The 27802-nt window shown below is 45.9% G+C and overlaps 1 protein-coding gene across 12 annotated transcripts in view; it reads right to left on the bottom strand.

The window, feature by feature from the left end:
- Window positions 1-27802, bottom strand: part of LOC122394033 (glutamate [NMDA] receptor subunit 1-like) — a 109222-nt gene that overhangs the window by 68430 nt on the left and 12990 nt on the right. For 6 of the 12 annotated variants that reach the window (XM_043390572.1, XM_043390580.1, XM_043390577.1 and 3 more), the window contains exons 2-5: window positions 26180-26314; window positions 19776-19953; window positions 5537-5712; window positions 2910-3032 (exon numbers count right to left, since the gene is read on the bottom strand). In XM_043390572.1, the coding sequence (XP_043246507.1) occupies window positions 2910-3032; window positions 5537-5671 (258 nt within the window). In that variant the 5' untranslated portion in view covers window positions 5672-5712; window positions 19776-19953; window positions 26180-26314. The other 6 variants (XR_006258784.1, XR_006258785.1, XR_006258786.1 and 3 more) reach the window with 3 other exon arrangements.

Below are 27802 nucleotides of genomic sequence, written 5' to 3'. Positions count from 1 at the left end.
GGACAACTCAATCAGAAGAACGACCGCGTAAGCGTAGCGTCAATAATGTATTATCTGCGCCAGTTCTGTAGTAATTTTGCATGCTTCCAAACTGGCGGCCATGCTTGTATAGTGGTGGTTCGCTCATAAAAATGAATCATGAAAATGAAATGTGGTTGCAATATTTTTCACCGAGTTCGGTCCTCAAACTATGTTTTTTTCTGATTCAGAAAAATAAGAAATGCTAGTAAAAAAAAATCAGCTCCATACATGGATTTTTTTTCGATGATACTGTCCCTTTAAGCAAATGTCTCGACATTAGTTCGATCATCGTAAGTATGCCAGTAGTGCAACATCTGTGCCAGCGGACAAGGCCGAACTGCGTAATACACAGCGGGTATGCCCAGTTATCAAGCTTCTACCGCATAGAAACTAATCACCTGATTCTGACGGATGATTTCATATCTTTCTCATGCGTTTTAGCATTATAATGTTTCTGCATTCATGATCGCTGAAGTACATATAATGCCGGCGCCGCACACATAGGTCGTTACGTTAAGTTAACATTAAGGTCGTTTCGCTGCTATATCGTTGATTTCTTGAAATGCCTGGCTAAAACTGATGACGTTTAGCCCAACCATAACTCTTGTTAAGTAAAATGGTGTTCGTAGCGATGAAATTTTCCCATCATTCCTGAAATTCCCTTGCGACGACCATAAGAGATGCAATAAATAAAATAACCATAGTCATACGCCTAGTATCTCAAGTTCCTTGTGATAGGATTATATTTCGAGCCGCAAAAACACTCCCACATCCGATATCGAAATCAAACCAATTCAGCTGCTGCTGGACGGCTACAGACTCTCCCCGCTACGCGTCATTCCACGACGCTACGAGCGTTTCACCGAGAAGAAATAGCCACATCCGGTTGAAGTGGGCCATTCGTTTACGGCCCTTTCACCTCTTCCACCGCTATGGAGACGGCGTAACCAGGGATCCTCACCGCAAAACATCACAGTCCTGTCACAATATTAGTCAAAGAGGCCAACTGTGTGCCATTTCTGCGCGGCCTATGTAACAAGACATAAGCCATTGCCGTCTCAGCCGGCTTTCATTCTAGGGAATGGGGACGTAAAGGAGCACAACCAGCCACTTTATGGGATATTGCGAACTTTAGAGGTGGCGGGCAGGGCGGTCAGCCTTCAGCTGGGCACTGGGGATCAGTCAGTAACGGGAAGAGGGACAGCCTGGGGAAGGTAAGAGCCTTTGTGGTTCCTCTCAAGAGTAAACTGAAGTGGGACAAGACAACAGCTGACATCAACATGCCACATTTGGAAAGGTTAGGAGATTACACAAAGAGCAGCATCATACTCCCGAGTATGACACGGAGTTTACGCAAGGCACCATCACACACTGTGTTCGTTTCATGATGAAGCTATAAATGGATTCGCAGGAATATGTAAATTCATGATCTAGCCACTCGCCAGTGATTCAGTAGCCAAGGGCGCAAGTTCGATAGGTATGGCAAGTTTCCCCTTGCCTGAGGATAGGCCTTATTTCTAGATCATGCCTAGCTGTTTCCGCTGCATAACTTCAGGAGTCTCGAGTTCGGCCTTTAAGCCAACCTGTCGGCGCTTTAGCTCCTCTGAACTACGAGAAAATGGTCGGAGCGTCATAAAAAAAAAAAACTGGATAAAACCCTACGACGTAGTTAGGGAATCACAATATTGTGACTGTCATATCTGAACTGTGGAGAATGAGACCCAAAGTCGTTTACCTTTTTAGGCGCTGATGGTCTCGCTATATTTTCCCGTTTGTTTCCAGCAGCAATATTAGGCAACAGTCATGTCAGTCGAGGAGACAAAACAGCTCGTCGATGCCTCTAACATAAGGCTTCCTTTTGACTTCTTCTATGGCCTCTTTTTTAACGCAATCTCATTCAGTAGAGCGTTTAAACATCAATTCTAACCTCAACGCACCGAAAATGGCACCAACAGCTGACCAGATACGATGATCCGACGTCAAAATACGGAACTATCCACCGACCGCGGCGGCGACGGCGACTCATCCCCCCACCGGATACTGGCGGTCGTGCCGCTTTGAGGGCCGCTGACTCACGTCATACGGCTGAATGCCTGAATAGTGGAGCCGCAGAGTAATTGACTTCCGCCTCAGCCAATGGCATTCCCCGCACTCACGACAACCGGCGGCTACGAGAGAACAGCCTACATTTTTCACAGCATTGTAGCGGAAGATTCGTACAAGACTCTGCCACTAAAGAGAATGGTGCACTTGCATGGAGTAGAGCTCGAGAACAAGTGCTGATGCGAAGGCATTTCTATGATAGCTACTTTGCAGTTTGTGCATCTAAAATACCAGCGTGATAATCTCTTAGTATTCATGAGCAACATTCACATACTAATTACTAGCTCATGCTGCCCTAGATGTACCGGTGTTCGGTGTTCACTATCTGGGAACTCAATTATGAATAACTTGGTAATTATTCCATGCTACTGAAAGTAGTATGAAAAGGGGAGCGTGGGTTGATCATCATACACACCGATCTAACAGCCACGGGGAGTTAAAATTTTGGATATAGGACCACCACTCGGGTTGAAAGCACTTGATTGACAGCGCATTTAAAAATAAGAGGGATGGAAGAGGGAAATAGTCATTGCGTTAAAACAGCACGACATAAAACACAAAAGCCAACTATCAGAGCCACACTTAAACAGAACAGAAGCGACGTTGAAGTAGCATTTAAAAGGATCTTCCTATGGAATACTACATCAACAAATCGAATCATATGGGTAAAGCAACTCGACAGCGTACACGCTCATTTCCAGTTCAGACACCATCGCCTTGTCGTACCCTGTATGTCAAGCGCCAATGAAGCACTTTTCTCTAAAATAACTTGGCGACGTCCTCACCTGTGAGTTGACGAGGTATTTGCACACGTTGAGGGCCGTGCGAATGGGATTCTCCTCCATCCGAATGGTTGAAACGTAAAGGGTTGAGGCGCGGGATACATATTCCTTTTGTTCATTGAGTTCCTGCGAAAAAGTACATAGTGATGTTATGTTATGATAAAAGAATAATTATTTTGTTGCAAGGTTAAACAAAAATACGTAGCTAACATTCGATATACGCACATCAGCTTTGAACTACATATGGTCATTTGTAACATAACACTTCAGGGTAGTAGAATAACAAGACAGGGAGGAGAGATTCAATTGGTGCAGTCACTGCGTCAGGTGGTCCTGGGGAGAGACTGAGACGGTTTCATGTTTCCGATACTCTGGTGGCATGTTGTTCAAGATGGTTGAAACAAAAACAAAAGTTCACTTAAGATAGGTACAGGCGGGCATAAAAAGTGGCGACATAGGCAAGCTGGTTCAATTTATGCATGAAAATAGCTATATTAAAGAACCCTTTTCTGCATGGGAAAACACCGAGTCTGTTTCCATGTTTTGCTTAATCCCTTGTAAGATATATCTGGCAGCATGGTCCAGTAATTAGATCTCTGCTTAAGATGAATGTTTCTTCTGGCACCAAATTTATGACACTGGCTGTATTAATTGAAACCGACTTCCCGCACAAAACTAATAAAGGGCAAATGGCAATAGTCAACATCCATTTAGATCAAACGACCATTTCCAGTCCTTATTCATCCTCCAATATCAGAAGTTGTTTCACAAATTGACCACTAAACATAATAACCAGCTGCACTAATTTACCGACATCCAAAATCAGCCAACGAGGATCATTGGCTCGAAGCAGCACTGGCCGTTCAGAAGGCGACGGTTTCCACTTCGCATCATGCAAGGCCAGAAATAATTCTAACGTAGCTGTGAAAGTCCACAGTGGCACCAAAGTTGAAGTGTCACAGTGGTGAAATGACAAACCATCGAGCCATGTTTTCTCGGTAACAGCATAAATAAGCTAGACGCTAATATATGGTAAAAGTTTCATGAGAGGTGATTGACCGACTGTCCCAAGAGGAATCTCATTTGCTGACATGGAATCAATAACGCCTGCTATCGAACACACCCTTTCACATGGGCAATATTGATCATCCTTTATGCGAAGAGCATTGTTTATCAAAGATCCATACGCAAACTTCTCTGAGAACATCATATCGGCTATCGCGCAAGGGGATCCATAAGCATCAGGAACTCGCAAAATTTGAGGAAGCAAACTACATAGTATGTATATCCCCCGCATGTGCTGAGAACAGCTTAGTAACATCAGAACGACCTCCACTGACTATTGTAGCATTACGAAACGTTACGCAGCAATGATTTACATGGCTATAAAACCACACGGATGGCTGGTCGATATTGCACCGTCTAATTACGAAAACAGCACGATTTATCGAGGTAGTTGGGACGCGACATCTGAGACACCGGGAATTCAGAACAGCCATGGTATTATCCAGATCTGTCGCTCCTGTGGACATTTTACCATCACCGTATCAACTAAATAAAACACCTTAACACAATCGAACGTAATACGGAATTGTCAATAGTAAGCGCGCGCCGGACGAGTCGGTCTTGAAAACACTTGTGCTGCGGCACAGCATGCAGTCAGGCGTCTACCACTAGCGACATCTATGGTGAAGCTGCGAAAGTGTACGATATGCGGCGACGATGCTGATTCAACATTGACCGCATTACCCCAACTATTATTTTGTCTCTTCAGAGTGTGAAAACACCTTCAAAAGATCATCAAAACTTTTCAGCAAAATGTGACTTCCTCGTCTAAATGGACTTTCTTGAATGGCTGCAATTTGAAGTTTTAATTCCACCGCGCAGGCTAAAATTATGTCTAATCGTCCTACTAGTGACTGTGCTCTTAACGCACAAGAAAGGTTGAGTGGTCTGGATATCCGCAATAAAAAGAGCTAGGATGGTGGGAAAAGATATTTTGAAGTCAGATCGTTACTGACTCTTCTTTATGTCAGTCTTGTCGAAGACACGCGCTACTCTTGTTTTTGCCACTTAATTGACCAACCATACTTCAATCATTTGGTGTGCGAGACCGGCCCAGATCTCCCGGTGAATGCACCCCACTGCGGTGAGACAGGGATGGTGGTAGAATACCCCATGCCTTCCTCCTAAAGGAGAAGCGGCACAGCCATAAAACACTGAACAGCGGAGCATGCAGTTATCAGCACATTCAGTGACAGCAAAAATCAGCTTTCTCCTATGCGAAGCGAGCGTAATGAAATATTTAACATCTTAATGTGACTGTTGAAAGTAAGGGAAAAATATGCCCATCATCCCCATAACTTTTCATGATTTTAATAAGCAATCAATAGCCAGATGAAACGTTATTTCACCTAAAAAAAAAGTCAGGAAGCATGCGCAAACAGACTCGCGTTTGAAGATTAACAAATGTATCCCTTTTAAAATGAATTCAAAAGTTTAGGCCATACATGTACTTATATGTCACATCGCAGACTCGCGCTTATACATACTATTCAAGCACTCGCTATCGATCAAATTGATCAAGTTCCCCTACTTCCCCGCTGCCACGTTGAAGTGTTGGCACCTACCTGGATTGTTTTGTTGAAGGTTTGCTCGTTCTCGGTGCTGGAGAGCACGCCGCCGATGCGGAAGTGCCGCGGGTTGTCGGCCGCCAGAACATGCAGCAGAGATAGCAGAAGGAGGGCAGGGGCGGAGGGTATCATGGCCCACCTCGCCTCTGTCACATGACTGGTCTCAAACCCGCCTGCGGCAAAACAACCAGACAAGATCAGTGTGTGAAAAAGGCAGACGATGGGGAACTGAGGCACGCTTACCACCAAAGTGGTAAGCGTGGTGAAGTAATTATTTTCGAATGTCCTTCCATATAATGCCAGTTCATCACCGTACAAAACCAGAGCAGCGATATTTTGCACCGGAAATATTGTCTCAGGGTCAGCGCGTGGCAATCAGAGTCCATTACGTGGCCGCGTCTATTCTCGCCATTTTTCCAAGACCAGACCGGTCGGCCGTAAATGCATGTATACGTGATCGGTGCCGGGAAGCTGTCGTTGACGTCACGTCGGATGCCTCTCTCAGCCATTACTGGGCTCCATTACCGGGCCGGCTGGCGGCTGCGCCGGTCCTCCGCCGACCCTGCGGCCGGGCGTGCCCAGCGGCACCCCGCCGCGCGCGCCGACGTGTCAGGTGCAACGACGGGGCGTCTCGCCGCCGCCGGCGGCCGCTCGAGCACCGCGTGCGCCGGCGGCCCATTTGGCAATGTGCCAGCGCGACGGGCGCCCCTCCCCTGCCGGCCGGCCGCCGCCGTCGGTCGCGCCGGCTCCGGCGGCCGTGCAGCTGAGCGGCCGCCGCGCCGTTGCCGACGGCCGACGACCCGACACGCGCGCCGGTGTCGACGCAGGCGGCCCACCGGCGAGAAAAGCCCGGCCGATGGCCGCCTCAGGAAGGATTGGAGCGTCGGGGCGAGCCGGGACCGACGGACGGCGCGAGGCGCGAACCCCGCCCACTGACGGACAGGGACGCGCGGGGGCGTTGGGGTGATGCGATCCCGTGTCCGGCGCTGGCAGCACTGGTCGTGGCCTGTCACGTGAAGGAAATGACCTGATGAATGTGCTGCAGCCTGCGCGCCAATGATGTGCTAATGGTGCTCCGGTTGAGGCTACGAGCGTCCTGTCTGCGCGTCATTAGTGCCGTGAGCAACAGCCGTCACTCAGCAAATCGCTGGAGCGAGCTAAAGATCTTAAAACGCGAGTCAGTTGAGCCATTAGAGACTTAGTCGCGAAGTGAAACTGGAAATGTTTTGTGCGTTTGTGCATCGAACGTGGTGATAGATTAGGGCGACACATACAACAAGTAACTTGTTTTTTACCGAGTTAGTGGTTGATGTAGTTTGATTTGTAAATGCCTGCTAAGACACCTACTGTTAAATATTTTCCGAGACCAGTAAAAAAAGCGACGTCTATCCTTCAACAGAATGACCCAGTTACGAGAAATGCGGGAAGCGCCTTGTCAGGAGTGACTGTGCCGAAAGCTGTTGGTGTTTCACCTCACCATGTGCTGAGTGAAGTGGGTGCCTAACATGACGTGACAATGTCAACACAGCTTTCATCAACACTCGTCCAGCCCAAATAATGTTAGAGCCTGTAAGACCGGGCCGCCTCATTTGCTTCAGCCGTGCAACAGCATGCATACGACTTTAAACGACGGAAACGGTGGAAATAGTCACGTCAAAATCGTAAGCCTACCTGATAAATTCACAAGGTCCCAACGTCTTATTTATTTTATTTCTGGAAATTTTGTTTGAATGAATGAAAGGGTGATTGTGGGCCCGGGTGCCCCGCTAAGAAGTGCTTGTTGCGAGTTCCATTAGATTGACATGACAATTCAGCGCTTATTCACCTTGCAATAAGCTAAATTCATAACGATATTACAGGTGGGAGTGAAATTCATTTACTTAAAGGTAGTGTGCCAGCTTTCTTGGACCGTATGGAGTTAATGGCCCAGATAAGGAGAACCGGATTTTTAGAACTTATCCATACCTTCAAAACTCATGGAAACGTCTTAAATTCTTCAAATTTTGAGTACCCCAGTGCGAAATTCGCCCCGACGGGTTGTCGGTCGTACCCCAACCACATTTCACACCACTATGAACAATAAATGCACACACTGAAATCGCTATTACCGATATGCTCATCCAATCAAGTTTCGATAAACCCGTTCATCATCATCTCCTGCGGTTTCGAACACGCCTGTTAGGTGGCTTCTGATGCTCGTCGAGGTCGGAATTTCCAAATACGCGTGGTGCGTCGGGCCGCGCGCTCTGACTTCGGCCAAGAAAAATGCGTCAGCTGATCATTGTCATTTCTGCCACTTGCGTGTGGTGAAATGGGGTCATAACTTATAAGACGGCTTTTTCATATCAATTATTTTACATAAAATCATATTTCAAACCATAAATAATGTTCGACAGCCAAATAAAAGAAACAATACCAATACGGGCTTACAGTTTAAGGCTCGACATTGTGTTGTCTACGATTAGACAGCTGATAACTCATTCCCGTACGTCGTATGGTCGTAACACTATAATGACCTTTGCTTATTGTCACAAGTGCGCCGCATTCGCGATTGTTGCCCGACGCCTGTTTGCAGGTGAGCCCACTACAGTTGTTATACATATCTAAAAACCGAAAAACTTTTAGGCGAAAAAGGCACTATTCCAGGCCCATTTTTGATTTTTTTTTGCGATATTAGGTAAAAACAGAAGCTTCTTATCCTAGGAAAAATAAAATGGGAAATCTTTCAAAGGTGGCACACTACCTTTAATTACGCCGGACAGAAAACGCAAATTCCAGCGACAACTTTGGCACTAAACTTCTGTTTTGGGTGAAAAGCCACCAGAACCAGAAGTTAAGCCGACTCAGCACCATCAATGCTATAAACAATTCAAAGATAAACAGAACAGTCGGTAAAACGCCTTTTAAAAGATGGTAGCGGGCAGAATATATAGCAGTCAAAAAATAGTAAAGAAGTAGGTAAAGTGCACCGGTGGCTATGCAAGAAATCGAGTATATTTTTGAAAGATCATTGCTTAACCCTCGCCCTGGCAGGGCATTTTTCATAACACGGCCTGGCAGGGGGGGGGGGTCGATGCGACCCCCCCCCCCTCGCGATTGGCTCCTATGGCACCTAGAAACACCAAATTTGGTAGGTAGGTGAGCCCCCTGGAGTTCTCGCCTCTGTGCAAATTTGGTTGCTCTAGGTCAATATTTAGGGGGGTTTTGGGGGGGTATAAATGTAAAAATGTCGCTAAAAACAGGTCAAAAGTTTTCGCTTATAACTTTTGATCTAATTAAGATAGAGCACAAATAAAAGCACCAGTGAACTCAGCTCGTCAAGGCGCGTCGAATAATATACTTTTTAGCTTGCTTAGGTGTACTTAAAGTTTTTCTTAAATTTTAAGTAAACTTAAATTTATAAATTAAGTTCAAGCTAACCAAATTGCATCATATCGCATATCATTCGATTCGGCTGATCACCAGGAACACAATTGATACCATTTTTTAAGCTCTTGCGTCATTATGTGCCAAGTTATTGGCAAAAACGTCATTTGACCTCAGTTGACCTCATTTGACCTGACCCATGGATAAGTACACCAAACAAAGAAGCACCAAGTGACCTGCTGTTAAGTACTGTGGTTTCAAAGCACAAAAGTGATAGAACGAAGCGGATATCTCCAGTATTCTCCGAATTTAGTATTTTCCCTTAGGCTTAACATTACGACGTAATGACCTCTAACTGACCTCAGGTCAGTGACCTCAAAAAACCCGAACTATATGTTATACAACTCGGTGAACTTAGCACATCCTGAAAGTTTGAAGGAAATCAGTCCAAAACTGTGAGTTGGTCAGGTGCAAAAACAAAATTGAAATTTGACCATGACCTTGTACCGGTTTTCCTGACCTGGTGACCTGACCCAAGGTCACCCGGACCTGAAATTTTCAGCTCATATGTAGAAAGGTTGCCCCATAGGCTGTGCCAAATTTGGCGGCGCTGCGCGCCGCCGTTTTTACGCTATCTTCGAAAAACCTTAGGGGGGTCGCATCGACCCCCCCCCCCAGCCAGGGCGAGAGTTAAGTCAGACAATGGCGTACACATAATGATTACTGAGTTAACGGCCCTTAATATCTACGACAGATGTCTATATGGCCATCAGCAAGCATATATATATGTATGTAAACTATGAATGTACAATTTCATCACCGATGGAGTTAGTTATGATTTCTCACAACTCGATTTGCATGAAGGCAGCTAATTGTGCTTATGTATCTGGGATTCCTCCTAAACGCTCCTGATAATTGTTCTGAGTCCGTAGCTGTATTACGGATAGGTTGGCAGCTCACAACCAAAAATCATTGCACACACAAAGCCTCGGATTCACCACACCAAGTAGCCATCACGGGTCTGTCATTTTACAACAATGTTATTAAATATATGCTGTGTCTGTGTAGTGTCGCCGTCCACTGTCCAACGTCCACCGTCCGCACTGTCCACCGTCCACTGTCCACCATCCACCACCCACCGCCAAACCCCTCCCCTCACAACCTAGCGTCCACCGTCCACTGAAATCTCCCGCCCCTCACAACCCACCGTCCACCATCCACCGACCACCGACCGGCGTCCATCGTTCACCGAAAACGTCCACGCCGATCATCCACTTTCCACTGTCAACCGTCAACTCCTCTCCCTCACAAACCACCGTCCACCATCCACCACCCAGCGTCCACCATCCACCTACCACCGACCACGGATCACCGTCAGCCCCTTTTTCCCCTCACAACCCACTGTCAACCATCCACCATCCACCACCCACCATCCACCATCCAGCGTCCACCATCCACCGTCATTCCACCGCAGCAGTCACCACCACCTACCGCGCGGCGCGGCAACACAGACACTCCGGGAAGGGATAGTTAATCAAAACAGATCTCCTGAGGGATCGGTAACATTCAGGAGGCTCTCACTCGTGACACGGACATACCAAATCGTCCGCCTCCCCAGGAGCTACAGGGTCCGCGAGAGGGAGGGGCGTCTCCGCGAGCGGGAGGGGGCGTCTCCGAGGGGTAGGGGGCGTGGCCAGCCAGCTGACCGTGACGTCTTTGATGGATGATCTCCACATCTATTTGGAGATCGCTAGTTCACTGCCGCGCTCGACGACAGAAAAACTGGGATCGGAGCACAAAAATGGACTGCTCGAAGCTCGGACTAGCTGGTGCAGCTCGGTGTCCGACTGTGAAGGCTTTTATAAATCGGAGCATTATGCAAATTGAGAGAAGTCGGGACAGCCCGGCGCAGGGATGTTATGGCCTGAAAAGACTTGTGCGACGAGCGCCGGGTAAGTGACGAGGAACCAGCAGACTTCTGAATGTGTGTAAGAGTGAGAAGATGGAGTTTTATAGTGACTGCTTCCCTGACAACCAGCATGACTTGAGAATATTACTCTATGGATATTAGGTGAAGAGTTTTGGGCTTTTCGTATGACCTCAGCGAGTCGTCGCTGAACGACTGAGAATGCCGAAGATTTGGGAAAACAATCTGGGAGGCAGGAGAAAATCTGGTGTCTCCGTGGGGATATTTATCAGTGGTGACAGCAAGGGAGGTACTAGAATGCTGGGTAGGGTAGGTGACAGAGCATACAAATAAATTATTTGTCAAAGTAAAATTAATGAGCAATGAGAGATGCTGACATCTTTAGTGACGCTGAGATTGTATCTTTTCACCGATAATAAAATACAGAAAGTAAACTGCGGATGGGTATGATTTCAACCCTTCACTCATAGAAACCAGGGATATTACAACAGAACGTAACTGAGGCATGCCAATGTTTGCCCGATTGAGGTTACGTGGAGCCGTGGCCTCGTGGGGCGTAACAACATTTGGTAGTGCGTTTACATCAATCGCATACACGATGGTGGTGCTAAACGTTTGCGTAGCTAAGTATTTCGGGAATAGCAATGTTCTGAACAACCACCTTTGAAAGTGCACTTCAATCAATCGTACTTGTTATTACATGACAGTGGTGTCAAACGTTCATGTATTTCGGAAACTAAGTCATGCCATGAAGGTGTAGCGTATGTAAACCTCTAAGCAACCACGTAACCTACAGACAGATAATGGTCAAAAATTCTGAGGACTTGAAAGCCTAAATTATATTTCCAATAAAATCATGTACATCTACATAACATTTTGGCGGCCAGTTAGGAGCACACGGCGACCTTCCAGACACATGTTTCCACCCGTTAGACATGCCCCGACATCCTACTGGCCTTCTGTTCCTTGTTAGCGGACAGCGCTAGCTATCCTCTCGGCTCCCTTCCAGCCGTCTGCCACATTGCCGGTCACAGCGCTTCGCCTCAGGCTGGCAGCTGTCTCGTGAACGTTTGGAGACCTCCGTTCACTCGGCACTCTTCTGAGTCTTCACCGTCTGGGGTCTCCATCATCATGTAATGTAACGTTTCGCTATAGTGTTTGGTAACTATGAACCTATGCATGTTTCGTAACAATGTCGATGAACTTTATCAGACATCGGCCGGACATTGCCCGCTCTCGGGTCTCATTTCTGAAACTGGCAGCACTGACTTACATCATGCATAAATACATGAGACAGAACCGTTTCCCATTGATGAAATGACTCCAGCTTTGCACCTACGGCTCTATGCCTCCGACTAAAATGACTTAAATATTCACAATTCCATTGGAAAGAGGTAGCCATTGATAGGCGACTGTTCAGAGTCATCGAAGGACTAAAGAGACAGATCAATTAAACCCATTTCCACCGTTTCCAGTCCAACAAATGAATGTCGCTTTGGATTCAATATCATATCGCGGAAAGATTCTCCCGAACGAACTCCGAGCTTTGTGTTCACTAATTTCTTTGTCTGAATTGAAGGCTATCGATTAATGACGGCCTGACTGATAAAAGCAAGCGAAATCTGGGAATTCGTACAAAAAGAAAAAGATAGCTATCAATTGATATCTCAAAAAAAAGACAATCACCGTTTACGAATATATCCCAATGGGCAACATAAGCTTACTCGTACCTACATGAAACTACAAATTACGAGTTAAAATACATAAATCAAAAAGTTAGTTTGAAATAAACACATAGCCATTGTCATGCAAAGTAACAAGCATAAAATAGCCATTTAAAATGACAAGCGATACCGGATTCCTTTCATAAATGACGGCAAGTTTAGCAATAGAAGTTTGAACCCGCGTCTGACTCCAACCCACTTCAGTAAACCATAATAGGTAACGATAATCGTTCTGTGTCTCCGCTAAGTGTCGGACGGCGCCGAAGTGGTGACACCTGCGCCCCAGCGGGGGAGGTGCGGCACCACCGGCGCCGCACGTCCCCTGGCCCGCTGTTGGCACGAGCTGAGAGAAGACAGCTGGCTGGCGATGGGGAATGCCCACAGCGATCGGAGACAGCGCCGCCGATGGAAAATGGATAGGTCCGACCGCGCATCGAGAAAGGTGGGCGACGGTGGAGAATTATTCTTACATTCACACAATGAGAGCTTTCCAAACACGACGGCAAATGTACAGCCCTCTGCAGACTGCGTGGTAGGTATTCTGTTTTCGCCAAAACCGATAATAACTCAAAGGCTATGTTATCAGTCGGTCGGAACTCACTGCAAATAGATGCGCCATGCTCCACTCCTTCGTTTGGGTCTATCACGGAACAAAGTATACGCCTGGTGCAGCAACAAAATGCAAAAGTTCGTTTTGGGGGCGGGTATAAACTTTTGTGTGTTGTTGCCAAACTAGATGGAAAATGTATACCAAAATAAGCCCAATCAAAGGTGCGGAGTCTCGTGCGTCTTACTGTTACGATGTCCGAGTGACCGTTAGCATAGTATTCGCGTTATTCTCGGTTTTGTCGAAAAAAGAATACCTACCACGCAGTTTGCAGAGGGCTGCACTAACGTCAAAATTTGGAAGTGTTTGTGTGTGAGTCGGAGATGTGTGTGAGCTTAAGACGGAGAAAATGAGCGGAGGAAGCCAATGAGAGACATTCAAAGTTGAAGTCCGTACAGTTAATTACATTCTCTAATGCCTCCATTTTCATTGTGCAGTTTCAGTACGACAAGAACAGGCGAAGTGTCCGAGACTGAGGCCGACATAAGGACGGCGATGAGCTGTTGGGAGGCGGCAGTTCATTAGTGTGGACTGCGGTGATATCAAGACATTTTTGTTGTTTCTGAGCAATATTCTCGGAAGCCGCTGGACAAACGCAAGGGTCGGTCCGGTATTTAAAAAACGAATGGATCATGCACGAAATTAAATGGACTATGGAGATCCGATGCAGTAAAAACTGCATTCTTTAAAAAAGTTTAGGGGCTTACGCGGTAGCAAAATGCCTCGCAACTATTCATAAGTCACTTGAGTTGCACTTCTCCATAGCATGTCCCATCCAGCAAAACAAAACTTAGCTAGATAACGCCATTACAAGCGAATATGGCACCAAAGCGATGCAGATGATTTGGCTGTAGCAGAGTTCTGTCACGGTAGGCGGCAGTATTTTGACGTCGGGTTTAGGTTTACCGCTGGCTGTTTGCTTACTCTCACGGACATAACATCGATCAAGACTGTCAAGTCGGCAGGTAGGCATGCGAAGTTATTTACGGGACACGGCAATTGGCTTCTGCACCTATAGGTACGATCACGCAACACATATCGCCATCACGGAGCGAAAGAAAGACAGCACGTCACTATCAGGCTGTGCCACTTCAGGAGCAGGACATATCAGAGGACACATTGCTGTGAATTTCGTAGGGAAAACCTTTAAATATGCAACAGGGTTACGAAACAGCCAGCAAAAGAAGCATGAATTCATAAAACAAAGCAACTTCCATAACATATCCAGATAGACGGAGGCATGAACGATAACAGGGGCATGACGTTTCTTTCTAAAATAGCACCGCGGAACTGCTTTCCAGCCTTGTCCGAACCAGATGAATCGGTGGATATTTTATTGAAAATGAGCGTATCACAACTTTCCTCCCCTTATATCCACCGTGCATCAATTTATCCAGTCAATTATGCGTCTTTAAAGACGAGACAAATACATATAGCAGAGCACAGGGGACAAAAAAAAGACAAGACGAAAAAGAATACCTGCATGCATGCTGCATGCTGCACGCAACGATACAAAATTGTTGCGCACAAACCTATGACACTATGCGCAGACTAAAAACATACAAAAAAGACTATGCGCGCAAAAGCCTCAGCAGGTGATGGGGCATACATACTAGTGATGTCAATTACGGAAAATCGGAATACCGATAGCAAACCAAATACCAACCAAAACCACGGGAAAATACCGAAACCAAACCAACTTGGGAAACTGAGGGAAATACCAACTTTTTACCGATTTCTTAGCTTCTTATACATTAGTGAGGGCTTATGATACCAACAAAATACCAAACACATTACGATTGAAATACCAAATACCAAGTTGGTATCGGTTTGGTATCGGTATACCTACCAAATAGTTGGTATCCGATTGACGTCTCTAATATACATACATACAGGTGACGGTGACGGGGCATGTATATGCAACGATTCCTAGTATGCGAGAGCAAAGTACACTTGCTGGCGTATCGGACAATGATTTAATTTTTGAATTTTGATTAATTAGCAACCGCTAGTCCACCAATTAGCATTTACCGTACCAGTCCTCTGGCAACAGCGCAATCCCAATCCCCACTGAGCAGCATGGCACTTATTCCCAACAAAGTTTTCAGCACCAACAATTGGTAGCAGCAGTATTTCCTGACAGGTAATTTTGAAGGCTGTCGAGTGTCGGGTGCTTTAAAGACAAATGTCTCGAAACAAGAAATATTTTTTTTTGTCATGGACTATTTTTGGACAATGGCAATGCAGAAGGTACGGAAAACGTTTTTCTCCACAAATGGTCTTTTACTTTCCACGATGAAGAAAAAGCGCATGCAAAAAAAGGCCTCGAATCACTCACGTAACTTCTCACGTTCAATAAATTAGCTATTGAGCATTGGCCATGGAATAACTCGAGGAAAAGAAACAGTGATTTGTCTGCTAGCAAATCCATACATAGGCCGTACAAAAGGACAGAAAAGCGGCATTTAAGTATCTTTATTAGAAATAATCAACTATTTTTTCACATGCGGTATGATCTGTGACCTATGACAGGGTCAAAGGTAGGTTAGGTATGTTAACTTTGGCGCGGGCATGCAAAAAACAAATAAGCAAGAAAACTGTACAAAAACTACATAGCAAGATAAAGCATGCGTGCCGTTCTAATAAAACAAACCTAAAAACGACGTTGGAGCAAATTGATACTGGTCGGTCAAAAAAAGCGATTGAATTAATCAAAGTCCTTATACAAGCAAAGGCAAATACGCAACGCCCCCATTTCAGTACTCTGTATTTGGCTACGGATGCAGAAGGTTGTTTAACATAAAATCCTCTCATGTTTCTATGCCTATATTTTTTATCCTTTTACAATTCGAAAGGCGTAAAACCAATTTCGTCCGGCTTCAAACTTGGACCGTTTCATAGATTTGGTATCAATATGCTCGCTCGAGTTTTTATCTAGGTATTTTGCAACTAGGAAGAGTACCACTTAACTGCAAAAATTTCACATAATATATACGCACTAACGCGTGTGTTACAAATTTGGACACAATGTCCTATTGGTTAAAAATATTGGCAAGAATTAGTGGTGTCAATCGGAACTTGAATCTTCGGAATTCCGATTTTGTCCAATGTCCAATTCGGAATTCGGTTGGACAATGACGGCAGGCGTTGGACAACTTTGGACATTCACTTGCTACACCTCAGCATTTTTATAAAGCAATCGTTTTTAACACTGATTGGCGAATAGAAAGCTCAGCTTTTGAGATGATTAACACATTAAAGCTGGCAATAGTACATTTAAAACAAATTAAATAACAGTGTTGAGTGTAAACTATTGCGTAGGCTTCGGACATCTTTGGACAAATGGCTGGCTTGTACATTTTTGGACGGACAATCGACGTAAGCATTGGAAATTGGACGGACATTGGACATACATTTTCTGAAACTGACACCACTAGCAAGAATTGAATGCGCCAACGAATGAAAACAAGCCTCTCCATGAGGACTGAGGAGCATTGAGTTCAGAGTGGGAGACATCGTGAATGCAACAACAAATTTTATCGAACATTCTTTGTCAGCTACCCACTGGTACACAAGTTTAAAGGGACCCTCCCACCTTAACCCTCGCATGTGTAGGGGGGGGGGTCGGATGGACCCCCCCCCATGGTTTTTCGCGAATAACTCGCGTAAAAAGCGGCCGATCGCGACGAAACTTTCAGTACCCTCGCATTGATCAATTATACACCTACCCTGAAAATTTCATGACCCTGACCCAAATGACCTTTGACCTGTGACCTCTTTTCCGAGACCATGTTTGGCCGGAATCGCGATTCGGCGTACGTCGGCTCGCATTAGCCGTGCGTTTGCAAGCTTTTCGTGGTTTCAAACGTTCAAACATGTGATTTGATGTTGCTCCCATGCATTAGAGTGGGTTTCAAGGTCACCTGAAGGTCAGGTCAGGTCATTGACCTTTGGTGACCTCGGGTGACCTCGGTTCACTTTTTCGAGTTTTACATGTTTCTAGGCTAGTTTTTGGAGCTGAATTCGAATTTAGCAACCATTTGAACAGTTACGAAGTAGTTTTGGTGCCTTCGTAACATGTTACGAAACTGTTAAAGGCGGTTGACACGTACTACGAATACCCGTCACGACGCCTACTGGTTGACTTGACCTGACCTGACCCGACCTGGTCTAAATGCTTAAAGACATCATCTATGATCAAAACTAACACGATATTCGTGATCAGCACCCCGAAAACCCCCTTAGCAGCCACACTTTACGACTTTCTAATAGGTCCCGATTTTCCCGACTTTGGGTCATTGACCTGACCTGGAAGGTCAACCAATGACCTAGGACTTAAAAATTGGGTATCATCGGCTTCCTCTCGTCACGGGCAACACGTTCGTTTTTTCCGCGAAGCTCTAGCTCGATCAGGGGCCAAACGGCAAGGGGGGGGGGTCCAACCGACCCCCCCCCCCCCTACACATTAGAAGCTGGAAAACGCCGCACACATGCGAGGGTTAACATTAGATTTGAGTTGAGATAGCCAAAATGGGGTCCCTGGTTCACAATTACCGGTTTGGCACTCACAACATCGAGAAATGCCTTAAATCGGAAATATTGAATTTCAAAATTGCAGCATTTTGATTCAGAGGGGCTAATGCATAGGAATACCCCTCTGAGTGTGTGACGTCAGCGCAGATATCTAACGATTTTTAAATGTTTGACTAAAACGTTTTGTAGCACGCGGTGGTATATGCTTCTTTGCGCGCAACAAGCGCCGCACTTTCAGCTGCCAAACTATTGCTTCCAAATAAAGTCGCTAGGAACAGCGGAGATCCCAAAAAGTAAACAAAAGTAAAAGTCTAATATCTTGAAAACCGGTGAACATTTTTCGGTGAAATTTGGTAGATATTCGTTTTCGCTCTTTCTGAACCGAGCGACATCACTTTCATGCCAATTTATACACTTTTTTGAAGGTGGGAGGGTCCCTTTAACTAAGTCAAAAATGGGTATAGGCTACAGCCCATAATTCACCAATAGGAGATATCGCGGGAGCCAGCAGAACTACCTCGGCGCCCCCTGTGACACTACACGTGACCCGAATGACCTCAATATACCGTATGGTCCCGACAGAGCTCAGTGAACCACCGTCACCCCGCGTGACCTCTACTAACCGCACGGCCCGCGCCCACGACGGGCACTGAGGGGTGCCTGTGCGGGTGTCCAGAAATGACTGAGAAAACCCACGTTGCTTCATAAGGTAAAATAGCGCGGAGACTATTGTAAGTTCATCATTTCACACCTATTCACACCTATTAAAAAACAATCACTTTTGAAGCCTTTCGGAAATGTTTAATCGGTGGCAGTGCATTTTAGGCGGAGCGTTTATGATCACTGGCAGGCGGTTTTGGACATGCGGGAGCATATCCCCCCCAAAAAAAACTCTAATTTTAAAAGCTCATCGGATTTCGACTCCTTACGCACTACTGAGCGGGGTGAAACAATTTTTTATAATTAAAGTTGTTAGGTTTTTGTTTTATCTTCGACAAACCGTAAATTTTCGTCGATTTCGGGCGCTGCGGGGAGGGAGAATTTGCCCCAAATGCTTCTCCCTGGATCCAACAACGTTTGTGACTTTTGCATTTATTTGTTATATTGATACGGTCTGGGAATATCGGAACATCTAAACATCATCATTTAAAACATCTCGATATTTCCGTTCATTTACACTTGAGATCTATGCCAGTTTCATTGATTGATTTGAATTTCACGACGTGGTAGCAAATGCAGAGTTGAAAAAAGACGGTCATCTCCAAACGTCTCAACTGAATTGATTCCCCATAAAGTGCTGAGTGTCATTCGTTTCGTTGTCTCATGGCCCAAACTCACTACACCCATGAATTCTGTTACGATCCTTTCAATTGATAGGTAGGTATTGGAAGATTACAAGAACCGATTGATAGATCGCGGTGATAAATGACATGTAGTAACAGCCCATGTGAATAAATCAAGGGTTGGGCGTGGGCGTCTGCCGGTTGTCGTTTGACTTGAAAAGGGACGAATTATCGGACATACGACGCCTCAAGAATATAAATATTGTATGCAACTTGTTATAAATATGTTTACGGTTTTGATGAAGTATTTTATACAGATGTCAGTGTTTCCCGCGAGGAACTAACCGTGAAACAGGATCGCTTTAATTAAGTGTTACAGAAATTATGGAAACTACTTTTTTAGAGCTTCGAAAGCGAAGCGGCATCAGGCTTCTGTGGCCATGACAATATCTATACGTATCTATACGCGTATCTACATATACAAGAGCAACGTGGATAATTCATAGTAAAATGAAGAAATGAAAATGAATAGTGAAAATGCGTCTTTTGAATGGTTGAAGGTAGATTGAGCGCGATGCTTTAAAAATCAAACTCTTCAAACGTTTGTAGCATTTGATGTTTTTCTGCATAACAATGAGTGAGTCTGCGGCACAGCTGGAATCCTTGCCAGCCGCTCGGCGGTGCCGTGCTATTTTCGACACCACTCGAGCCGGCACATAGCATCTCAGATTCCAGCACTATCACCATTACCGCAATTTGCCCGAAGCGGTGGCCGCTGGCGGCATCGGGTACTCACCGGAGTACAAAATCCATAGTGTCACCGAGCACCGGCACCGACGCCCGGCACACAAACGCACAGCGACCTGAGCCGACGGTCAACTCGCCGAGGGCGACCGGCCCACTGGCGGCCGCTAGTGCGCCAGCCTCCCGCCAGAGGCGCCACCGGCGCCGATCGATCTCGCCGGCCCGGCCAGCTGGAAAACAAGCCAGACGTAAACGAAACGAACCCCAGCACACCGGACTCGCACACGCGGCCAGATTCGATTGCCGCCAATGGCCCTTGAGTGGGTGGTGACTGGCAGCGAGAGACGTGACAGCCCGCTCTCCGGCGGCTGGCCGCTGTCCGGTGCCGGCCCGTTTCCGGGTAGTCTCTGCTCGGTGCTCCCGCCGGTCGCCGAACGGGTCACAAGTGTCGTCGGTGGCCGCCCAGGCGGCTGTTGCACCCAAGACGGGTGGCGGGGGCGTCGCTCGGCACCCCGATGGGTCACGCGGCACCCTGTTGAGTCACTGAGTGACCCCATCGCGACGGGAGGGACGGTCCTAGTGATTAGATTGGCGGCGCGGCTCAGTTCGTTACACCGCTATGGGACCGACGCGGTGGTGAGAACGTAGTACACTGGGAATGAGCCGCGGAGCTAGACATTGGACGTGTCGTTCTGGCAAACAGACGAGAGACCGGAGACACGAACAGATTCGTTACTTTACCAAGCATAGATAACATTACCAAGCATTCAACTATGCAAAAGCGAGACCTAGTTTTAGAGCTCCCTCAAAAGTAAAGCGCGATTTCATGAGCAATATGCCTACTATATTAGTCCATGTAAAGGAGTGGCTAGATGCCCGCCACGCCTGATATCTGACTACGCATTAGACTCGTCCGGTATTTCGTGGTCCTCCTCTGTCATTGGATCAATAATAACACCTCTAATGACTCTCCAGTCTCCACCGCACACCTCCTGGTACTTGTTGGATGAACGTCTAAGGAATAATTGTTTGTACTCGTTAGTTATGAAACATTACGAGTGTTCCATTGTTTGGAGGGGAGCCATCCCGGCATTGAGGCTGACCGATGCTCAGACGCAATGGGCACATTGTCTTTTGAAATAGCATATCGTAATGTGCACAAGATATTCAATGACGATAAGAAGAAAACCCATTCAGCTTTGTGTTATATTTCACGATGAATGCATTGCACAAATACAACTCAACAACAATGCCACCACGATGTTTTAGTACGATGAATTGTCTGATGAACGCATACGTTTCTCGCAGTCATTCATTCATGACATCACACACAATCACTCTCTCAATCTATTTTGGCTCACAATCATTCACAATGTCGCCGAGGTATCCTATGACTGATCCTGTTCGGCTCGACCCCGGACATCCTTCACACCCATCCAGAGGCCGGTTGGGAGGTCGGCGGCCGCACTGGACGAACGGCCGGGCGGCGATGTCGACTCGGCTCGTCAGCGGCACGTAGGGAGCGGTCCGCCGACGGCTCACGATTCGCCGCTGAACGCCGCAAGAATCGCCGGCACTGAAACGGAACGGGGCGCCGGTTAGTGACACGCCGGCAGTGATTGGGCCGTCGGCAGTGCTTGTGAGATGGCAGTGTGGCTAGCGAAAAGGGGTTTATTTGCTTAACATTCTATAAGCATGTAGCATTAAAGCATATGTAAGAAAACAGGACTCCACACGTGAAACCATAAGCACTTAAAATTGGTCGAACCAATATGGCTACTGGCTAGGTAACTGTTAATACACAGGTTTGATTAAACAAACATGCAAAACATGCAGTGAGAACGTCATAATGAAAAAACAATAACACACATCCCCTACAAATAACATAAAAATATTTGGGACAGAAAAGGCTAAAAACAAAAACAACCCTCTAACCAAACAAGAAAAAGAAACGAAGTGAAAATTCATATGCCATGCATTGCCCAGGAAATACACATAAACCTACGAAACCAAGCACAAAGATCCCCATTAACCAGCGATTGTTTTGCGACAAAACTGTTCTTATTGAGGAACATATTAAGCAGGTTTAGCTCAAGTCAGACTCAGCCTCCACAAGGCCAGAAGGACTTGATCATGGGCCCAGTCCGGTATTATGATCCCAAGTTTAAACTTGGCTTCAAAATTGGCCAATCATGTACATCATTTGAAAACGACAAAACCCTAACCTCTCAGCCTAAGTTATGTTTAAAGCTGCGACGCCAATACCAGCGAGGCTACTTAACGGCAAAATAAATATGCCGTCGGGATTGTTCATTTCCGCCTTTGACGGCGCGGCCGGCGACTCTGCCACGTCGAGTCATTCTTCATCACTCCGGAATACCGAGGATATAATCGGATGACGCGCCCAATCAATTCATAACCCTTGACGCTAAGTCGTGCCCAATTTGCCTGGGCCATATATCAGCGCGAGCGTACGTACATTCACCGGACCGTCTCCCTATCGCAACCCGGACGAGGTGACGCCACACAACACCTCTGAATGAACCGGCTGAATGATGGAGCTTTGCGGTACTACCCCACATCTGCCTGGTAACGGTTAACTTAGTAAGGCGCTGCGGTCGGCTATACGAGACTTCGAGAAAGACGACCCACCAAATGAAACTCATGTATCAACTGTGGCCTAAGCTCGAGGCGGCTCAAAGTGTCATTCACTTTACACTTAGACTCAATTGAAGGATTAAGGCGCCACGGCCTACCAATGAGAATACGCTTCACTGGCAGCCTCAGAACGACCCAACAGGATCCAATCTGTCTGATATAGTACAAACATGGAGCGCCGGCCGTACACCCTCCACTGAATACGACAGGCTCTGTCCGCGCTCCCAGCCGTCACATCCCAACGGGACGTCTTTGATCGCCCGAGGTCCCGGTGACGACAGTGCCGGCCCCGGGGGACGCCTCGACTCCCCCCCCCCTCTCCTGTTGACTCCCCTCGCTGATGACGTCAGTCGAGCCGGCCGCCGACGGGCGCGTGCGTGACCGCCGTGCCGAGCGGCGCCTGTCCACTTATTGTCGGCGCTGGCGGCGTCACCGGCGGCAGATGCATTCGAACGAGCCGGCCAGAAATACGGCGGGCCGCACAGGCCGCGACCGAGCGACTGCAAACAATATGTCGGCGGCTCTCGGTCCGTACAGGGGCGGCCAGCGACACCGGCTGGCCCGACGGCCAAAAACCCATCGGTCCGGGGCCCGAGTCTGATTTATGGGACAGTCGACGGCGGCGTCTGATTAGACCATTGGATGGAATGTCGGGGTGAAGCCGAGAAGACTTTGGGTTTTATGACAGTGATCAATAAAAAAGACGAAGCTGAAAGGATGCGAACTCAGGCTGCGAATATAGAAAAGAATGGAAACATGTTTGCAGCATGGTTTTGACATAGTCTTACACAGAAGAGCCACAAAAATATACCATTATGAAGCTGCCATCAATATCATGAATCCCGAACACGTAGCAAAAATGAAACGCAAAACTTGAATGATTGAATTGTTGGAAACGAAAATATTTAACGTCACACGCTATGCGGTACTTAGCGTAGAGCATCCACCCTTTGGCACTCATGAGTCATGTCTAAAGGCCTGGCTACACTATGCGTTTTCTGCGTGCGTTTTTGCAGGTGTGCGTGTTTTGCGTAATATCGTTCTAGGAAAAAAGTTATAAACAATATAATTTTTACTTTGGTTATATACAAAAGCTAATGTACCTCTTATGTAACTAAAATTTAAGGTGAAAAATATCACAAAAACGTAATATCGTTCTTTTTTCTAGAACGATATCACGCAAAACACGCAAAAAACGCACGAAGAAAACGCATAGTGTACCCAGGCCTTAACAATGAGTCCAACAATGAGTCATGCTAATGTCATGCCATGAGGTAGATTCAACGGAGCTTTCTGCCAAATGTTTAAAAAAACATACCACTTTCCATTTTCCTCAAATAAGTTTTTTGCTTTAGTTTTATGTTTATGCTCATAATGATAAAAAATAATGCTTACAAAATATATTTTGCAAATATTTTCATATAGCAAAAACTATTTTCCATCTTTGATACACAACGGAGCGTGCGAAAACAGCGCATGAGTCAGGGTTACATTAACTTTGATGAAGCATACATGCGACATGACGTTTCGGTAAGGCTTTTTTACAGCTAACCGGCTACATGGCACCGGGAGCCGAGCCCGACACTGACACCGGGATACGATGGCAGTTCGGACATTGTACCGCTTGACTGCGCTAGGCATATAGCTTATGAGGAAAAGAAGCACTCAGACTGATCCAGGGCCCTGTTCGCCCGCTGCTGGCAAAAAAAGCTTCCCTAACAGCCCACTACGTAGCTTACTGTGTTGCATGGATAGCACTGCGCTATTGACCAATGAAAGGCTGAGAAACGCACGTAGGCTGTGCTGTCTGAAGTACGCTGACGTAGGCTGCTGACGCCAGCGTGGGCCTTACTACGGGCAACCACATGCGTGTCGTAAATGTCTCATTCACATAACACGTAACTTACAGTGACGACGTCATGTAACCGTGATGTAAATTGACCGCCGACGTCATAAGTCTGCTGCTAACTAAATAAACAAGGGTGAACAGGGCCCTGATTGTAAAAAAGCAAAGTGCTGACAACTGAAGCCTCCATTTCCGCGTTCAAACTGAGCACGATATGAGCAGAGCTAGAGGCGGGAGCGTCTTCAGGTTTGTTGAAAAGCAAAAAATATATGATAAGAGTGATCATAACCGAAATAATACCCGAACAAGAAAAGTGACAAAAAAAAAGAAACACTAAGAATGACGGTCGATATCACAATAAAAAGAAAGTTAGATTTCACTCAGGTTGAGATTTAACCCACGCATGACTGGGGTATTTTCCATAACGCGAGTGACGGGGGGCTCTCCCCCCCCCCCCCCTATATCCGAAACTACTGGGCCGATCGTAAAAATTCAAACGGTGTCTCATAGCCCTGGAAAAACTGTCGAGCGAAACCTATTTTCATTGACCTCGAAGTCACTGATGACGTCACAGGTCAGGTCAAAGTAAAAATTATCGACATTTTTGCTAGTTCACAATTTAGGCTCTGACCGCCGGACCGCCGGTCCGATCAGGCTCATTTTTGGTTTACGCATTCCTTGACGGATGCCTTAGATACCGTGAGGGTACCGAACTTTTACTTCGAATTTTTAAGGTCAAGGCCAGGCCATCCTAGGTCACGAAAATTGTTTATCATGTATCGGTCACGTGACGCATGTTTTATGGTCCATTTTACTCGTAGATTTCGAAAATAGTGTCGTCTGTGTTATTTGAGGTCATTGTCAGCTGAATTTATTGGAGGTCAGGTCACTTTCAGGTCAGAAAAGGTCAAATTTTGAAAATGAAATTTTTCAACAAAAAAGGTGCCTATCAGATGCAGTTTGAGCTCAGGAACACGATGTTGCCATTTATATTGTTGTACGACGTCAAAAACGTACTGAAAAATATATTTGAAAAAAAAACAAAATTGTAAAATTTTGACAATAATGCGAATAACTTGGCTATTTTTGAAGACATTGGGATAAAACTTGCAAAGGTAGTTCATCAGTGTGTGTTCTATCACATATATTCCGGTTTTTGCGAAAAGTCAAAATTTTTTTGAAAAAAATCAAAAAATATATTTTTTGTAATTGTAATTTAAAATTTTCAAAATTTCGAAAATTCGAGATAGCAGTGTGGTAGCTACGTGTATTTCTAGTCCACTCATGCAAAGAAAATGGATCTAGCTTTAAAACTGAGCCCTTGAGAGCGTTTGCCGTAATTCAGTATTTTGCATGAAAATCGGCCGACATGACGTCACTCTGACGTCATTTCCGGCCAAACTATGGTAGCTAGAAAGTTGAAATTTTAACACAAGGTGTCAAATTGATGCCTCGGAGGGTACCGCAAGTTTCGTGTTGATCCGTCGGTTTAGAAAATATTGCTGAAAAACGGGAGGGAGCCCTGTCTGTAGAGCCCCCCAAGTCATGCGCGGGTTAAAAATAGAATACAAAACGCACTCAACTAAAAAATGCCTGGTGTGCAGCTCAAACCATTCAAACCGAATTGTGTCAGGGCCGAAGGCTCACCGCATATGCATGGTGCTCCGCTCGTTTGTTTTCATGCATAATATTCCCCAACCAACAGATATTTCCAGCATTTCCCAAACTGAGAACTGGAAGAGCTACACAACAGCACCCACCACCACCGCAAGGACTTCGTGATGATGCTCCAAAACACATAACGTCTCAAAAACATCATGCAAGCGACAAGCAGCGCATCAACCCATATTATCGACATCAAAAGAGGCTCCAAAGCGCCTCCAGCCGTCAGCCGCGATCTCAGCTGACATGAACCACCGCAGGAAATGAGCCCACCGGTGGTCGCTACTCACTGGCTCTGATGACGCCGCACAGCACGAAAAATGTGGCCGTATTGGCGATTACAGAGTCGCGCGCCAGTTTCGTCTCGTCGACCTGACCGGCGGCGGCGCGCTCAGAGGCATTCTGCAGACGAATCATGGCGCCACCTGGAGCAGAGAGGGCGCCACGATCAGCGGAGAGGGCGCCACTGTCCGAGGAGGGACGCGGAGGGCCGGCACAGAGCTGATAACATGACAAATTCAACATATGACTGTCACGTTAGTATGATACAGTTGATGCACTTTACATAGCGCGATGTATGTGCACTTCCAATACTTTCAATAGGCAGCTTTGTCACCATGGTTCCTTTTGGTTCACAGGTGAATCAATGGTCAATCACCTCTAAAAATCGTAGCTTACACTCACATCCTCATCAGTTTCCGCACAATACATCCACCAGATGGTCAGCCAACATGGAAAATGTGGTGCACAGCTCCTAAAAGTAGGCACCTAAGTGAAAAATTGATGACTGATGGCTGGCAAATAAAAAAAAATCCCAGTTACATCACATTCTAGAGCTAATATTTTCCACTAAAAATTTACATGTATGCACATTTATACAAATGATACAAATTAACAATATTATTTGCTGTGCAGCTTTATGTTTTAACCCAAGCTATAACAATAAAAATTGCTTGCTTTCTTTCTGCGCAAGGAAAACTTCGAAATTTCATCAATTCTGAGTGACCCTTACCTACCCGTGCTATGAATACCACTTGGCAGCACTTTCCATAGTTACTGGCAATAATAGTCAATATGGAATGCATTCTTTTTATTTACATTCAGTTAATCCCGCCGAATAAGTTTAATGAGGTAAATTATTATAAATGTTGCCTGAATGAATAAATCAATGAATGTTGAAAAATATTAATATTGCTGGCTTAATCACAATGTAGTGATTACACATTCACAACATTTGGTAAGATTGGGCTAAGGAGGTGCATGTGCCTGAAATTAAAACGCGCCCATTTCAGTTTTGATTTAAATCTGCCAGTGATTCACCAGTGATTCGCCAGTCTTCTCTTTTTACCTTGACCTGAGACTGAGACCCTTGCTTACCCTTGCCCTGACCCATGAAAAAAGAACAAGGGTCAGGGTGTATGAAATCAGCGACCCATTTCAGTCCCACGCACAAGGGGGAAAAGCTCAAATTATTGAGCGCTCAAAATATTGAGCGTGTGACGTCAGAGGCTCCCATAGGCGTAATGCTGAGGGCTCAAAAAATTGAGCCGTTTCAGGAACACGTTTTGCAAAAGCAACTCGCAACACCTAGGGAGAAATGGCAACACCCTAGGAGAATCACTAATGATGCAAAACAGATTAGGCTTTCATATTTTTCACTGCTCAAGCTTCAATGATTGGGGGAACACCAATTTATAGGTCGAAATCTTACGGCATACCAGGATGACTTAAAAACAGGCCAATATTTATGTCGAAATAAAAGTTATTTTTTGTCCATTCACGTTTTTTACTAGGGTTCTGTTGGAAAGAGCATTTTTCATACTACCCAAAATGATTGCGACCCAATTTCACATTACTGATATCGGAGAATATTTTTCATTTGGCGGCGCCGTTTGTTTATTTCGTCGCGACGT

Source organism: Amphibalanus amphitrite, unplaced genomic scaffold, assembly GCF_019059575.1.
Source record: "Amphibalanus amphitrite isolate SeventyFive unplaced genomic scaffold, NRLGWU_Aamphi_draft 000569F_arrow, whole genome shotgun sequence".
In the NCBI taxonomy this organism is placed as follows: Eukaryota; Metazoa; Arthropoda; class Thecostraca; order Balanomorpha; family Balanidae; genus Amphibalanus; species Amphibalanus amphitrite.
This window is presented reverse-complemented; position numbering and strand designations above follow the sequence as displayed.